The following is a 15,683-nucleotide window of genomic DNA, read 5'->3' on the forward strand; positions in this document are numbered from 1 at the left end:
TGGCATGGGGATATGGAGTTAAACTTCCAACAGTTGCGTACAGTAGTCAATTTCAAACAAGTTAAGATATGCAAGGTGTGTGAAAGATAAGTCCTTCTCATGAGAGGTTATTAACAATTTGACCACTTTCTTTGCACAATACTGTTAAAGCCAGATGGTGTATTAAATACACTCCAAAAGGGAAAAAAATGTATCAGGAGATGGCAAAGCACTAATAGTGCTGAGTATTGGTCTGCAGACACACTTATCACATCAAACAGTCTCCACTGGCTTTGTCAAAGATATGGGATTTGTTAGGATGGACAATAAGGAGAAAACATGACCAAACATGGCAGTTGGGTGGTATGAGGGGCCTTGAAACAACTGTAAAAGTAGGTGCCTGAAGTGCCAGATAAGGGGACATCAGATGGCATGGATGATATTAACCTGCCAGCATCCAGCATCTTCAACCTGCCAGGATTTTTGAGAGGGAGGAGTTGCCTTTGCCTCCCTCTGAGGCTGAGAGCATGTGTCTTTCCCAAGGTCCCCCAGTGAGTATCCATGGCTGAGGAGTGCTTTGAACCCTGGTCTCCCAGAGTCTTAGTCCAACACTTAAACCACTATACCACTCTGGCTATCTATTGTTAACGGGCCTGCCCCTAAATTCTAGTTGGTATAATGTGTGGTACATAGAGTTTAGTAGCCAGCGTGGAGTAGTGATTTGAGCATTGGACTGCAACTCTGGAGACCAGGGTTCGAATCCCTGCTTGGCCATGGAAACCTACTGGGTGACCTTGGGCAAGTCACACACTTGTAAATGACTTGAAAGCACACAATAACAGCAACATTTAGTTCAAGGGTTCTACCTATGTTGTTCCATTGGTTGACAATGATATAAAATAAACTATTACCTACATTATTACTTGGAACCAAGTGGAAAAGGAAGAGGGACAAATCAGAATTCTCTAAACTTTCACACCAACACTCCTATCCTCCCCAGTATATTCCTCTGTTCTGCTGGGAAAGAGAAAGTGTTTTCTGAACAATGAAAGTAATAAATCAAGGCAGTCCCAATAGTCTAAAATCTTTGGTTACCTCCAGGAAGAAATTGGACTCATAGCGAACTTTATAATCAGTTTCTAAAGCCAAAAAGATTGCATTTAGTGTGATGGTGCTGATCATAACTGACTTGAACAGTGGATGATAGAATAATGTTTCGATGAATTGATACAGGTCATTGTCATTCCTCCTGGAAAGAAATAAGAAGAATGAGAAAATTTAATCTATTAAACAGGGTAAATGCCAATTTATATATGCAGTTGAAGAGAAATCTGTAGCGAGAAGGCAGTTGCATATACAATGGAAGATAGATTCAGGGAAGGAGGACTATAAGAAAAAAATTTACGCATTTAGTCAAATTTGCTGAGACAGCTATATCATGCTAAGGTAGGCTGACCTGAGGCTCCCCTTTTAGAATCCCATGTTTTCCAACAAGAACCATAAAAGGCAATGTTTTAGGAAGAAGAGTGGACACAATGCTCGGGAAAGTCTCTCTTATGGATGTGTCTGATCAGTGACCCAAACCTCCGCACCACCATTTGCAAGGTATCATTTTAAAAAATTAGTGCTTTTTCCAAACTCTGTCCTACCCTAGAATCCAAAGCCAGGTTCATACCATGGCAGTTAAAGTGGTGTCAAATTGCATTATTTCTACAGTGCAGATGCATCACAGGAATGGGATGTAAGACACTAGCATAAGCTCAAAGGAATTACACTTAAGAATAAAGGCCAAGAATTTTCACACTGTTCTCTGTGTAGACCACTACTTTCACACATTTTTGTCAGCAAAGCTGCTTCTCCCAATTCATTAAAAAATTGAAGCATTTTTTAAAATGTAATTTTATTACATGCTTGATAAAATGTTACTTTAAAAGTTAAACGTCTGTTCCCTGAATTCTCAGGAGTCAATGAACCCCTGTGTTCAGAGATGGGTTAAGATACACTGAGTCATGCCAAATCAGGTTTATGAGGCATCATGGCATTATCAAAAATGTGCATTATTCTAACAATTATGTAAAAATTTAATTTTATGGGATTATGTTTAGAGTCCCCTCATAACCTGAGGATCAAAAATGTAGCATACCTAGCTGATCCCTGTGCTCCTGCTGAAAAGAAGTCTAGAATAATGATTCATGCAAAGATATAAGAAGACATACGAAGCTGCCATATTTCAGGTCTGTCCTCTAGCAAGTATGCTAGAAATCTGTCTCAGGCAGATTTCTCTACTTTCAAGAGTTGGTAGAATGGTTTGTTTTTTGTTTTAATTGCTAAAAACAACCCACATACTCCTAAGAGCCATGGAAGGCAAATTCACCATGTTTTTAGAACTCCCTGGGCCAAATTTGGGCATTACAGACATTTTTAGCAAGATCTAGTCTACCCATTAGAATAACCTGCATACTTTTTATTTGTCCTGATGATGTTTTCCATAATTTCTATGAATCAGTCATCACAGGTCTTTCTAATTAAGACTCCCAGGAAAGTAAAAAAACATATAGCGAACAGACACTTTAGTTAATTTCTGCTAAGGCTCTTGCACTTACAAAAAAGAGTGAAAAGAGTTTTGATTTAACAAAGTTCATTTTCAATCCCTTCAATACTCTCAAAATTATCAAAAAGTTTGTTCAGTCCTGGGAGGGTCATCTTTGGGAAAGGAAACAGGGGATAGTCCTGTTTTGTATCCCTTGTAATAGAAATAGCAATAACAAGTACATTTCTATACTGCTTATCATTGAACTAGCACCCCCTTAGCGGTTTACAATGTGTAAATCATTGTATAGAGAAATAGGAGCTTAATCTAGTTTATTAATATGTTCCAGGACATGCAGTCTCAGCTTTAAATTAATAAGGAAGGATTTAAAATTACATCCCAAACTGAGGTGGCCTAATAACATGAGGTGTTCATGTTATTTATTTTAACGTTCATGTAACACTCCATATGATCAAATGCTTTTTAAGTCTTGAAGAAGAGGAGGGAAAGAAGAGAAGAGAAACTGCTTTCCGTCCTCATTTATTATTACTGTGGATCATATTTCAGGTTTTCCTAATTGCATCTGCTAATAATGTGCCTGGCATCAACCCAATCTTGTTAGGATGTTTATTGTTGTTGTTAGCTCCCCTCAAGTCGGTTCCAACTCATGGCGACTGTGGATGAGACATCTCCAAGGATCCCTATCTTCCACTGCCTTGCCCAGATCCTGCAACTCCTTGCCTATAACTCCCTTGATTGAATCTCTCCATCTGGTTTGTGGTCTTCCTAATTTTCTTCTACCCTCTACCTATTCTAGCATTATTGTTTTTTCTAGTGATCAGTGCCCCAACTCATTGGAATGTGCTTCTGGAAGAGATTCGACTGAGTTCGACATTGGAAACCTTTAAGAAGGTATTAAAAACTTATCTCTTCCGGAAAGTATACCCTCCCAGTTTGTAGAATTTGGATGAAGCTTTTTATCTAATGCCCGACTGTTGTTATATACGTTTTTAAGATTGTATTTTTGGAATTGTATGAATTGTTCAATATATTGTACTATGACTTGGATCATAGAGTTTTAATGATGTAAACCGCTTTGATCGGAAGGAAAGGCGGTATATAAATAAAAGTTTTATTTATTTATTATTATTCTCATTATGTGGCCAAAGTACAATTGTCTCAACTTGATAATCTTAGCTTCCAAAGAGAATTCTGGTCTGATCTGTTCAAGAACCCATTTATTTGTCTTGTTGGCTGTCCATGGTATCCTAAGTACTCTTCTCCAGCACCACATTTCAAATGAGTTGATTTTCTTTCTGTCTGCTTCCTTCACTGTCCAGCTCTCACATTCGTACATGGTACTTGGGGATACAATGGCCTGGACAATTCTGATATTAGTGCTCAGTTGTATGTCTTTGCTCTTCAGCATCTTTTCCAGTTCTTTCATAGTTGCCCTTCCCATTCCTAGTCTACTTCTTATTTCTTGACTGCAGTGTCCATTCTGGTCAATGTTTGATCCTAGATATGGGAGTTCTTTAACCATTTCAGTTTCTTGTTATCTAGATTGAATTTGTGTATTTCTTCTGTGGTCATTATTTTTATTTTCTTTATGTTCAGCATCAGACCTGCCTTTCCACTTTCATCTTTGACTTCCTTATTATTAGTCTTCTGCTAATATTATGTTGCCATCCACATGTCTTAGGTTTTTAATGTTGATTCCTCCTATCTTCACTCCTCCTTTTTCTGATTCTAATTCTGCTTTTCTTATTATGTTTTCAGCGTATATAAACAAGTAAGGTGATAAGATGCAGCCTAGCCTGACCCCTTTTCCTATTGGGAACCACTCTGTTTCCCCAAATTCTGTTCTGATGGTGACCTCTTGTCCTTGGTACAGATTCCTCATCAGGACTATAAGACGTAGTGGCATACCCATGTCTTTGAGTGCATTCCATAGTTTTTTGTGATCTATACAATCAAATACTTTGCTGTAGTCTATGAAACATATGCTGATTCTTTTTTGGAATTCTTTGGTGTGCGCCATTAGCCATCACATGTTTGCAATGTGGTCTCTAGTGCCCCTTCCTTTTCTGAATCCTGCTTGCACCTCTGGGATTTCTCTCTCCATGTATGCTTGTAGTCTATGCTACAGAATTTTGAGCATTATTTTGCTTGCGTGTGAGATTGGTGCTATTGTCCTACCGTTGCTGCAGTCTTTTGTATCTCCTTTCTTGTGGATTGGTATGTACAGTCTGCCCTCCCTATACGCGGGGGATCCATTCTGGATTCCCCCATTTATGGGGAAATGAGCGTATGCTCAAGCCCCATTGGAAGTAATGAGGCGCATGCTCACAGTGGGGCACAGGGCGCATGGCACGGGTACGCACCTCATTACTTCTATTTTTTTATTATTATTATAGCTTTCAATTATACATATAAATTTGCATTGTTGTATATTGCTTATATTTACATCTTCATTTCGATCTTTGGTATTCACTTAACAATATATTTCTACTACATCCTGTATGATTTAAAAATTAAACACCATTCCCTCCCCTTCACTTTGTCATATTATTCAATTCGTTTGGTTCTTGCTTGAGCCTAGTTGTTTCAACATTCTTTCTTTATAAAGTTTCTTTTATTTCATTTATCCGTGTGTCACTCATATTGTTTTTAAATAATCATTGTCTGTACATCTTAATTCATATTTTTCTACCATTTAGTTACATGTTAGAAAATACTTTGATTTGATGTTTTGTCCTTTTATCGGTGCTATTAAATGCATGTGAAGTTGTTGAACAGAGATAACATTAATTAAATTTGACCTTTTTGTAGAAAAAGATAAGATTCTACAATTCCTATTCTTTTTCTTCTTTACGATATATTTGATCAGTGTCTATGTATCAGCACCCTTTTATATTCTCTTTGTTGGTATCTAGCCCTTAATAATTTATATCGTATAGATTTTTTTTAATATTGTATTATTTAATACCATCGGTTTTTACAAAATTTATTAAGAAGTTCCCAGTCTTTGTTCCATCCTTCTTTCCAATTCCTGTTTATTAACATAGTCAATCTATCTAAGTCTATCATATCAAGACTTTTTCTTAGCCAATCATCTAGAGTTGGTATTTCTTTTTGTTTCCATTTCTTTGCATACGTTAATCTTGCTGCCGTAATCATATATAGTAAACATTTTCTTTCTTCTCTTTCTTCTATAATATTTAGCAGAAAACTTTCTGGCTTGAACTTGATTTGAATTTGTAATATTGTTTGCATTGTATTCTTCCAAAATTTCTTCCTGGTCTGATTTTGGCAACAAGGATAGAGCCTCTCCATATTCTACTTCCAATGATGTAGCCTATCTGGTTTTTGTGTTTACCATCTGGTGATGTCCAGGTGTATAGTCTCCTATCTGGTTGTATGAAGCAGCTATTTGCAATGAACAGATTGTTGGCCTCACAGAATTCTGTCAGGTGCTCTCCTGTTTTATTTCTTGTTCCTAATCCAAATCTTCCTACTGTTTTTTATTTTTCTTTGTTGCCAACTTTAGCATTCAAGTTTCCAATTATTAGTTTGAAATCTTGTGATGGTATGTTGTCAATTTCTTCCTGGACTGCATTATACTTATTTTTATACTTATTTTTATGTTTTATAATTATGTTCATACTGAGTTATTATTTTATTTAAATATATTTGGCAAAAGCACTATCAATAGTTTTAATATCTTAGTTGATGACGGATGACTCAGTTCAGTTCCAAGATTTTGACAGAGCAACCACACAGAACTGTTTCCGTGACTGCAGTATGTATCCTCCATATACAACTTTGTTAAGCAGCTGGTGATGTGGAATAATTGTATCTTCTAACAATTTGTGACAGTCTTCTGTTAGGCTCTCTACACTTGGGAATCTGCTGTCAAGTCTTTTATTTCTGCTTTGATTTCCACTTCAGAAACCGGATCATTAAAGAATTCCCTGTGCTCTTCCTTTAAGTTGGACATTTCTATTACTGAATTCATTTCTCTGTGTGTGATGCAAGGGATTTATTAATTTATTTAATGTATATCCTGTCTTTCTCTCAGCACAGGATTCAAGGAGGCTTGTAGCCATTTAATAACACAGTATAACTAAAAACAATTATACAAGAGTTAAAAGACAATTAAATCATAGTTCTGTTTTTAAAAACCTTAAAAGCAGTTTTAAAAACATGCTTAAATGTAATGAAATTGTTGTTGCTGCTATGTGCCTTCACGTCATTTCTGACTCTTGGCAACCCTAAGTTTTTCTTGGCATGGGGGTTTCTTGACAAGATTTGTGTAGAGGAGGTTTGGCATTGCCTTCTCCCCATTACAGGGTTTGTCTGCCCCAACTAGTTAAAAACCACATGCCCGCCTTTAAAAAAAAAAGGTCTTAAGGAAATAAATAAATAATAATAATAAAATTTTATTTATATGCCGCCCTTCCTACGATCAGGGCGGCTCACAGCAGGTTAAAATACAATCAGATTAAAATACACAATACACAAATTAAAAAACACAATAAATCAACCCAACAGCAAAAAGTCCCATAGCCCAACCTCTTGGCCACGGAAGAGGAGGGAGGCCCACAGGATATTTATTCGGGGAATGCCTGTTGGAATAGGAAGGTTTTAAGATCCTTCCTAAATTGGGCCAGGGTAGTAGACGAGCGGAGCTCTGTGGGCAGCGCATTCCAAAGGGCTGGGGCAGCTATGGAAAACGTCCTCCGAGAAGTGGAGACTAACCTAGCCCCAGGCACCTTCAGTAGCTGCTGCCCAGACGTTCTGAGGGTGCGAGGCGGAATGTACGGGGAGAGGCGGTCCTTTAGGTATCCTGGGCCCAAGCCATTTAGGGCTTTATAGGTGATTACCAACACAGTTAGGAGCCAACCAGACCTTCTGTGGAAGGGTATGCCACAACTTGGATGCAGCCACCAAGAAGGCTCTCTCCTCTGTCCTTGCCAAATGTGTCTGTGATGATGGTCAGAGTAAAAGAAAACCCTCACTGGTAGATCTTAAACCTGAGGCAGGCTCATAACAGGTCCAAAACACACTGCAGAAATAATCCACTTTGAGACTGTTTTAACTGGCCTGGCTCAATGCTAGGGAATTCTGGGATCAGCAGTTTTGTGAGACATTTAGCCTTCTCTCTCAGAGAGCTTCGGTGCCAGTATAAACTATACTTTTCCCAGGACTCCTTAGCACTGAGCCAGGGCAGTTAAAGCAGTCTCAAACTGGATTGTTTCTGCAGTGTATTTTGGATCACAGTCTTTCAGATAGCCAGATAGGTTGCATTTCAAAAAAGGCTGCAAGTTTTCTATTTCTGGTTTAGTGATTTCTTAGTATCATAAAATTAGAAGCACCTCATAAGTAATCTACTCATGTTTGCTAATGCAGAAAACCATGGTACTAGCTCCCAAACAACTCTTTCAAGTTACTCTGGATCATACCTTTGTTTTATGATAGCTGCCTATAGGCTCAGAGGCTACCTGAGTCCTGGGACTCCTTTCACAGAGAAGTTGGAAGGGGACTCTCCATATTGTCTTTCCATTGGCAGATAAGGATTTTGTTTTTATTCTGGAAGAGACTATTGAGAACCAAAAGTTTCTAAAGAAAGAGCTTCCAAGAGAGTATGGTACTGTTTTAATTGTGCTGCTTTTTAAACTACTTTTTATTGTTTTTAGTTGTATGTTTATGTTAGTTTATTTTAGTTGTTATTTTCATGTTACTGATCATTTACCGCTATTTTAATTTCCCTTAATTTGTAAGTCCCCATATATCAAAATTTGGGGGGAAGCAGGGAATATATAAAGAGGTGGTGGCAGAGGTGAGTTTGATATATCCTGTTTTCCTAGGACCCCATCAGCATATGTGCACCCACATTAATGACAGAGGAAAATCTCAGAGAGCATGAACATGAGCACCACCCTCACTGTGATTATTATTATGTTTGCAGATATCCTACACCACCTACTGAATGACAAATGTTTAACATTTCCTGGCTCAACTTCCTGAACCTACCTTAACAATCATGACTATATAGTTGTAGTGAATTGTGGTATGAATCTGTAACTCTTGATTACAAATCTGTAACTAGGATGCCAGCCATCATCCTCACCAACCATGTATTTCCCTCAATACTGACATTTAAGACAGCTACTAAAATAACCTTCCATTTTGAAGCCAAGCCCTCCCTCCAGTCCATCTGCCTTGGTCCAGGCCTCGGAGGTTGAGAGGAACTGCTCTTTCCCCCACCACCTCCTTCCCTTCTGTGTCATGTCTTTTTAGATTGTAAGCCCGAGGGCAGGGAACCTCTAACTAAAAAGATTGCATGTACAGCGGCTGTGTAAATTTACAGCGCTTCATAAATAAAGGTTAATAATAATAATAATAATAATAATAATAATAATAATAATACAAATTTGTCTTGCAGCACACAAGCCTCTCATGCTACTGGTGTAAAACTGAGTAATGCTGTTATATAGGTCCAGGAGCATCTCCTTTGGCTACAACAGTACCAAATTCCTCAGAAGGAATGACAAGACAGTGCCTAACCACATGTTCACTCCTAGAAAGCATGTTCAAAACCTCCTGTCCTACTATACTGCATCAACCATATTTTTTGTGGGATTTGTGTTTTCAGAATTCCAGGGAACAGGTTCAGGGGGGCGGGATATGAATTTATATTGAAAGCCTTACTTATATCCAAGGATAAAATGTTTCACATCAACCTCAGAAGTAGCATTGAAGGCCTCCAAAGAAAGCTTATTGATAAGCCGCTGTTCTTCAGGCAGTTCAACCATTATTTCAAATGTCTGGACATAGCTTCTATAGGTGCTAGGTATATTTATCTTGTAAGCAACACTGGAGATTAGAACAAGTAAGTGCAGCTGAAAGAGAATGCAATGGATGATGTGACCTCATGCACTTTGTGAGATCATGTATAGAACTCTAGAATGCCGAGGTCAAAATCTTTAATGAACATTCATTAATACTTGAAACCATCGTACAGGACAAAATTGTGAATTTAGAACAAACTGCCTTGCTAAAGGATGAAGTAAAGCTACACGCTAAGATGATGCAAAACTTTTTGGTTTAAAACAAATCCAGAAATCCTAAGCAAACCTACTTAGAAGTTAACTAACTAAAAATGGACTTTGAGGTAATATTGGGTATTAGAATCCACTCCAAAAAAGAACCACAGAACTAGTACCTTCTGCTCAAGACATCTTTAGCATTCACAAATAGCTGCCTTCCCCTGTGTGAAATGGCAAACTGCCTTTGGAACTGAGGAATCACTTATTCACCCTGGTGCCTCAGATGTGCCTGAAACTATTATTTGGATTCCATGGAAGATTTATTTGGTGCTAAACCCAACTGAGAACTTCTTGAAATGTGACATTTCCCCGAAAGGGGTTATGTCATTGCCACTTGCATCATATTCTTACCAGTATCAGCTCTGCTGACTCCTTGCAATTAACAGTGATGCCATGTGCCATTGACTGGCATGCCTCTCATTGATTTGTTCCAGTTAGGGTAGATGGAGTGGTCTGCGGTGTCTAGATGAAGCTGACATACTGTTTCCAGAAAGGCCAGAAACACAATTACTATGTGAAGTTGAAGGCTTTCATGTCCGGCATCCATAGTTTTTTATGGGTTTTCCGGGCTATGTGGCCATGTTCTAGAAGAGTTTATTCCTGACGTTTCACCAGTATCTGTGGTTGGCATCTTCAGAGAATGCCGACACACTCTCTTCCAGGTCAGCATTCTCTGAAGATGCCAGCCACAGATGCTGGCAAAACATCAGGAATAAACTCTTCTAGAACATGGCCACATAGCCTGAAAAAACCACAAAAAAAAGCACAATTACTATGCTTGGTGGTTCAAATTTCCTCAGACTTGACCAAGTTGTTCAGACTTGGAATGATGGAACTGAGGCAAGGTGGGTGGGGATAGAGCAGATACTTGTGAAAAGTCAGTAGAACAACAACAACTGTACAAGGGAAAAAGGAATAATAATCACAACTGAAATGTGAAGTCACCTCAATAGCTGCTTAAACCGGAAAAGGAAGAGGCATACCAACAAGTGGATTTCCCCCCCCTAAATGGCTCCTTTTCATCCTGGAGAGAAGTGACCAGTGGGGTCCCACAGGGCTCTGTCCTGGGCCCAGTGCTATTCAACATCTTTATCAATGACTTGGATGACAGAATTGGGGGCATACTCATCAAATTTGCAGATGACACCAAATTAGAAGGAATAGCTAATACCCCAGAGGACAGGGTCAAAATTCAAAATGACCTGAATAGCCTAGAAAGCTGGGCCAAAGCTAACAAAATGAAATTCAACATGGAGAAATGTACGGTATTGCATTTAGGGTGGAAAAATGAAATTCACAGATATAGGATGGGCAACACCTGGCTGAATGAAACTACATGTGAAAGGGATCTGGGGTCCAAGTAGACCACAAGTTAAATATGAGTCAACAGTGCGACGTGGCAGCTAAAAAGGCCAATGTAATTTTAGGCTGCATCAATAAAAGTATAGTGTCTAGATCAAGGGAAGTAATAGTGCCACTCTATTCTGGTCATTGATAAAGATGTTGAATAACACTGGTCCCAGGACAGAGCCCTGTGGGACTCCACTGGTCACTTCTCTCCAGGCTGAAAAAAAGCCATTGTTCAGCACCCTTTGGGTTCGGCTGGTCAATGAGTTACAAATCCATGTAACAGTTACTTTGTCTAGCCCACATTTTACAAGCTTGTTTGCAAGAATGTCATGGGAAACCTTGTCAAATGCCTTACTGAAATCAAGATAAACTATATCCACAGCATTCCCTTCATCTAACAAGCTGGTAATTTTATCAAAGAAAGAGATTAGATTTGTCTGGCATGACTTGTTTCTCTGAAACCCATGTTGACTTTTTGTGATTATGGAATTGCCTTCTAAATGTTCACAGACTCTCTGTATAATTATCTGCTCTAGAATCTTTCCTGGTATAGATGGCAGACTAACTGGATGATAATTATTGGGATCCTCATTTTCCCCTTTTGAAGATGGGGACAACATTTGCCCTCCTCCAGTCTGCTGGGATTTCTCCTGTTCTCCAGTAGTTCTCAAAGATTATTGCCAATGGCTCCGATATTACATTTGCCAGTTCTTTTAATACCCTTGGATGCAGTTCATCTGGTCCTGGAGACTTAAATTCACTGTCCGACAGTGGAACAAACTCCCTCGGAGTGTAGTGGAGTCTCCTTCTTTGGAGGTCTTTAAGCAGAGGCTGGATAGCCATCTGTCAGGGATACTTTGATTTGGATTTCCTGCATAGCAAGGGGTTGGACTGGATGGTCCTTGTGGTCTTTTCCAACTCTATGAATCTATTATTCATCTGGGCAAGTGAAAAGCACCATCATTTCTGTGTGGCCACAGTTATTGATGTCTCAAGAGAAGGAACATGTTTAAAAAGTACTATGGAGAAAGCAAATATAGCTCAGAGCCCACAGAACCACCTCTGAAATATGGAACATCTAGCACTGCTAAAGTGTTGGTTTGAATTAGAAGAGGAACTGAATAATTTTCAGTTAGGTAGATACACCTTATGGCCCCCCCCCCCAAAAAAAAGAGTGCCTTTCTTCCTTGATATTTTTAAAAATAGTTTTAACATTCTCTTTAATTTGGCTGTCATTTATATACCTTGTTTAATTGTATTTTAACATCAACATAACTAAAAAGATAGGAAAAAAACCCACAATTTAAGTTATATTTGCGTTTTTAATCACTTCTGGTTTGAGCACTGGGATTTATTCAGATGTGGAATAAATGAAAAAGTATGTAAATAAATATAGGCTAAAACTGAATGAACGAATGGAATGAATGATACCGAAATAACATTTTAAGCAGAAACTAATTACTGAAGAATTATTTATTTTCCATCACAAACATTTACATTTGTTCTCTTTTAAAATACAGGATTCGTTTTAACAATTAACTTATTTTCTGTAAAAGTCTGTTTAAAAGGCACAGAAATGCTTTCATCTTCTGAACAGGTGTTTTAATTAATTAAAGCTTTTTGAAATACAGTGGTACCCCGGGTTACGAAATTAATTCGTTCCGCCGCGGCGTTCGTAACCCGAAAGATTTCGCAACCCGAAAAAGCCATAGCCGCTAGCGCTAGAAAGCCGCGATTTCGTGCGAAAAAGCGCCGAAAAGCACCAAAATTTTTTTCGTAACCCGAAAAAACCTTCGTATCCCGGAACAGTTTTTTTCCTATGGGATTTTTTCGTATCCCGGAAATTTCGTAACGCGGTGCTTTTGTATCCCGGGGTACCACTGTAACAATTTTTCCTTGCTGTTTTTGTTAACTGCCTTTGAATTGACCCCAACTCATCAGCTTCATCTCTTGCCACATTGTGTGCTACATCAATAGTCCCACAAGACCTTCAGCGCAGCATTTGGAATATAAGGAGAATGAAGACATAGTATGTGAAAGGGCATCTAAGAAGCACCAATATACACATGGAAACTGTCCCTATTATTTTAATCCCAATAATTTGCTGCTTACCACTTGTTGGTTATCAAACAAAAGCTGCCATGAGAAATCATATTACCCTCATTCACTGCTGTAGCAGACACTGGGGATATCACTGCTATGGTAAATTGTGTTACATCCACTGGCTGTAAATATTTATTGCCTTTCTCCCCCCACCCCGAAACTGGGACTGAAGGTGGCTAACCATGAAATGCATAAAACAAGCAGGGGTTAAACATGGAGCAGTAATTTGTTGTTATCTACCTTCAAGTCATTTCCAGTTTATGGTGACCCTATTGTGTGGTTTTCTTGACAAGATTTGTTCAGCAAGGATTTGCCATTGCCTTCTTCTTAGGCTGAAAGAGTGTGACTTGCCCTACATTATCCAACATCATGGGTTTCCATGGCTAAGAAGGGATTTGAACCCTGGTCTTCAGAAGTGTAGTCCAATACTCAAACCAATACACCATACTGCCCCACTTAAAACACCGGATAATTTTAAACAGAGAGAGAGAAAATATAGCATCCCAGCTGGCTTAAAAGTACTTTGTAAAAATACAACTTAGGAGCCAAAGGCCAGTCAGTATAAAAAGGTCATTGCTTGAAGGAAGAAGGAAAGATTATGGTGAAGGGTTGGGAGCCTAGTCTTTCCTGGTAAGGAGTTCCCACAGCCTGGGAAGAAGCCCAAACTAATCTAATCAAACTGGAATATGAAGGTGGCAGAATAAGAGAAGAGCTTCCCTCTGAGACCCCAAAACCTGGTTGGGCTTGAACTGGAGAACACAGCCCTATACAACTAGAATTTGAATTGTATAGGGCTCTAAATGTCAAAGGATGGGGAACCTTTGGCCCATGAGATATTTTGGACTACCTTAATACCTTAAACTATTAACATTGGCCATCCTAGTTAGGCCTTCAAAGAATCCAAAACATCTCAAAGGCCATAGTTCTCCCAACCCTAGTCTACAGAACGGGGGGAAACAAATGCTGACCTTGATTAATGAGGGTGGAGCAAGTAAATTGTGCTTTCAACATTCTGCTCTCTGGGAATGACTGATGGAATAGTATTAACATTATCAAGGGTACAGCAGTTATAGCGCCAGTCACATGTAAGTATACCGAGTGAAGGGATCTCAGAGCACCTTAGTCTTCTTTATCCAAAATTTCTAGTCTGCAGACCACCAGCAGGCTGCCCACCCAATACATCTCTATGCTTATGTTTCAGCCTTTGAAACTATGGAGGAACTTAAGGATCAACATCTTTGAAAGAAAGAAAAGAGAGGGAGAATGAAAGTCTCATATAATGTAGAGGGAAACATTTGGAAGGAAATGCTGTTTTGCATTATTTCGACACCCAGTTAGACAGATGATGCAGCTTTGTCAATAAACTGAGCCAGCTTGACATCTCGCTTTGTCAGTCCACCACAGTCATGGGAAATGAGAGTTATTTGGACCTGTTAATGAAAAGGAAGAAAAGAACATTACAGTTCATGAGCCAATGTGTTTCCATACAGACTGACTGGATTCAGTCTTAAACTCTTTGACACACATTTTGATTTGTTTATTTACCATTTTCATTTTTTAAAAAATCCAATCTGCTGATTGTAAATTGGAATGGCACTGCTTTTTCAAATAAAAGGCATCATGTAACACAGCTGTCAGGTGAACAGCCTTGAAAGAACTTGGAGACTAACCAAGGAGAGCTCTGGCACACAGCACATAACATTCGAGGGTTGGGACTCCTGAGCTTCCTCCAGAAGAAGGGTGTCCAATTAAATTACTCCAGAAGAAAGGTGTCCAATTAAAATAATTGCATATGTTGCTTTCGGGAGGAAATCAGGCCCTAACCCAATTGCAAATGCTAAGTTGTGCAATTCAAACCAGAAACCTAAATGTGAAGAACTTGATAATACTTTGCAGCAGGTCAGTTCTGAAGAGAAAAACAGGCTGGTGTTGTATGGTGCAGCTGCCTTGAAAGGATTATTTACACTCTCCCCCTGCACTGGAGAAATGTTATGTGCTACTTTGCTAAATTTTCCTGGTTAGACAAGTTGGGGGGGGGGGCAGCAGGGAGGAGATAATAATATATGCTGAAAATCTAGATGATCTTGGTTTAATTCTCAGATATTAAAGCAATGCCAGGAATAAGCAGAAATACATCTATCAGTTTCTATACAAATATAGCTAATTGGTATAATAGAAATTGTACTCTCCATATCCAACCGTAGAAGCCATCCTCGGATTTGGTTTAAAATGGGTGATATTTATCTGCAACTAAACATTTCTCAGGGTGAAATGGGAACACTTAGATAACAGTTTTATACTACCCACATTGTGACAAAGTTGCCTTTCTTTCTGAAAAATCTGGGATCCCTCTTCTGAAGCTTCTATTTCAAGTTATTTTTTCAAAGACCTATACTCCATCCCCATCCAGACATTTTCTTTCCCTTATATCTGTGTTTAAGGTATTCTTTACTGTAAGAGTCAGAAATTGTGCTCAAAAAATTTTAACTGACTGTAATTTGGAAATTTTGCTTAGGACATCTGCTGACAAGAATGCCAGACACCCTATCTTTTTTCTTTAAAAAGGGTCTGAAATGGAAAACAGAGGATAGAATACAACACTGTGTGAC

The 15,683-nt window shown here is 38.7% G+C and overlaps 2 protein-coding genes across 3 annotated transcripts in view; both read right to left on the reverse strand.

Annotated features, from left to right (window-relative positions):
- Window positions 1-9,342, reverse strand: part of CATSPER3 (cation channel sperm associated 3) — a 34,760-nt gene extending 25,418 nt beyond the window's left edge. The window contains exons 1-2 of the mRNA XM_042454150.1: window positions 9,224-9,342; window positions 1,075-1,228 (exon numbers count right to left, since the gene is read on the reverse strand). Of these exons, the coding sequence (XP_042310084.1) occupies window positions 1,075-1,228; window positions 9,224-9,327 (258 nt within the window). The 5' untranslated portion in view covers window positions 9,328-9,342. The remainder of the gene's footprint in view (window positions 1-1,074; window positions 1,229-9,223) is intronic.
- A 3,515-nt stretch (window positions 9,343-12,857) lies between these two features.
- PCBD2 (pterin-4 alpha-carbinolamine dehydratase 2) overlaps window positions 12,858-15,683 on the reverse strand; it is a 59,798-nt gene continuing 56,972 nt past the window's right edge. For both annotated transcript variants that reach the window (XM_042453636.1, XM_042453635.1), the window contains one exon: window positions 12,858-14,504. In XM_042453636.1, the coding sequence (XP_042309570.1) occupies window positions 14,409-14,504 (96 nt within the window). In that variant the 3' untranslated portion in view covers window positions 12,858-14,408. The remainder of the gene's footprint in view (window positions 14,505-15,683) is intronic.

Source organism: Sceloporus undulatus, chromosome 2 (assembly GCF_019175285.1).
Source record: "Sceloporus undulatus isolate JIND9_A2432 ecotype Alabama chromosome 2, SceUnd_v1.1, whole genome shotgun sequence".
Taxonomy (NCBI): domain Eukaryota; kingdom Metazoa; phylum Chordata; class Lepidosauria; order Squamata; family Phrynosomatidae; genus Sceloporus; species Sceloporus undulatus.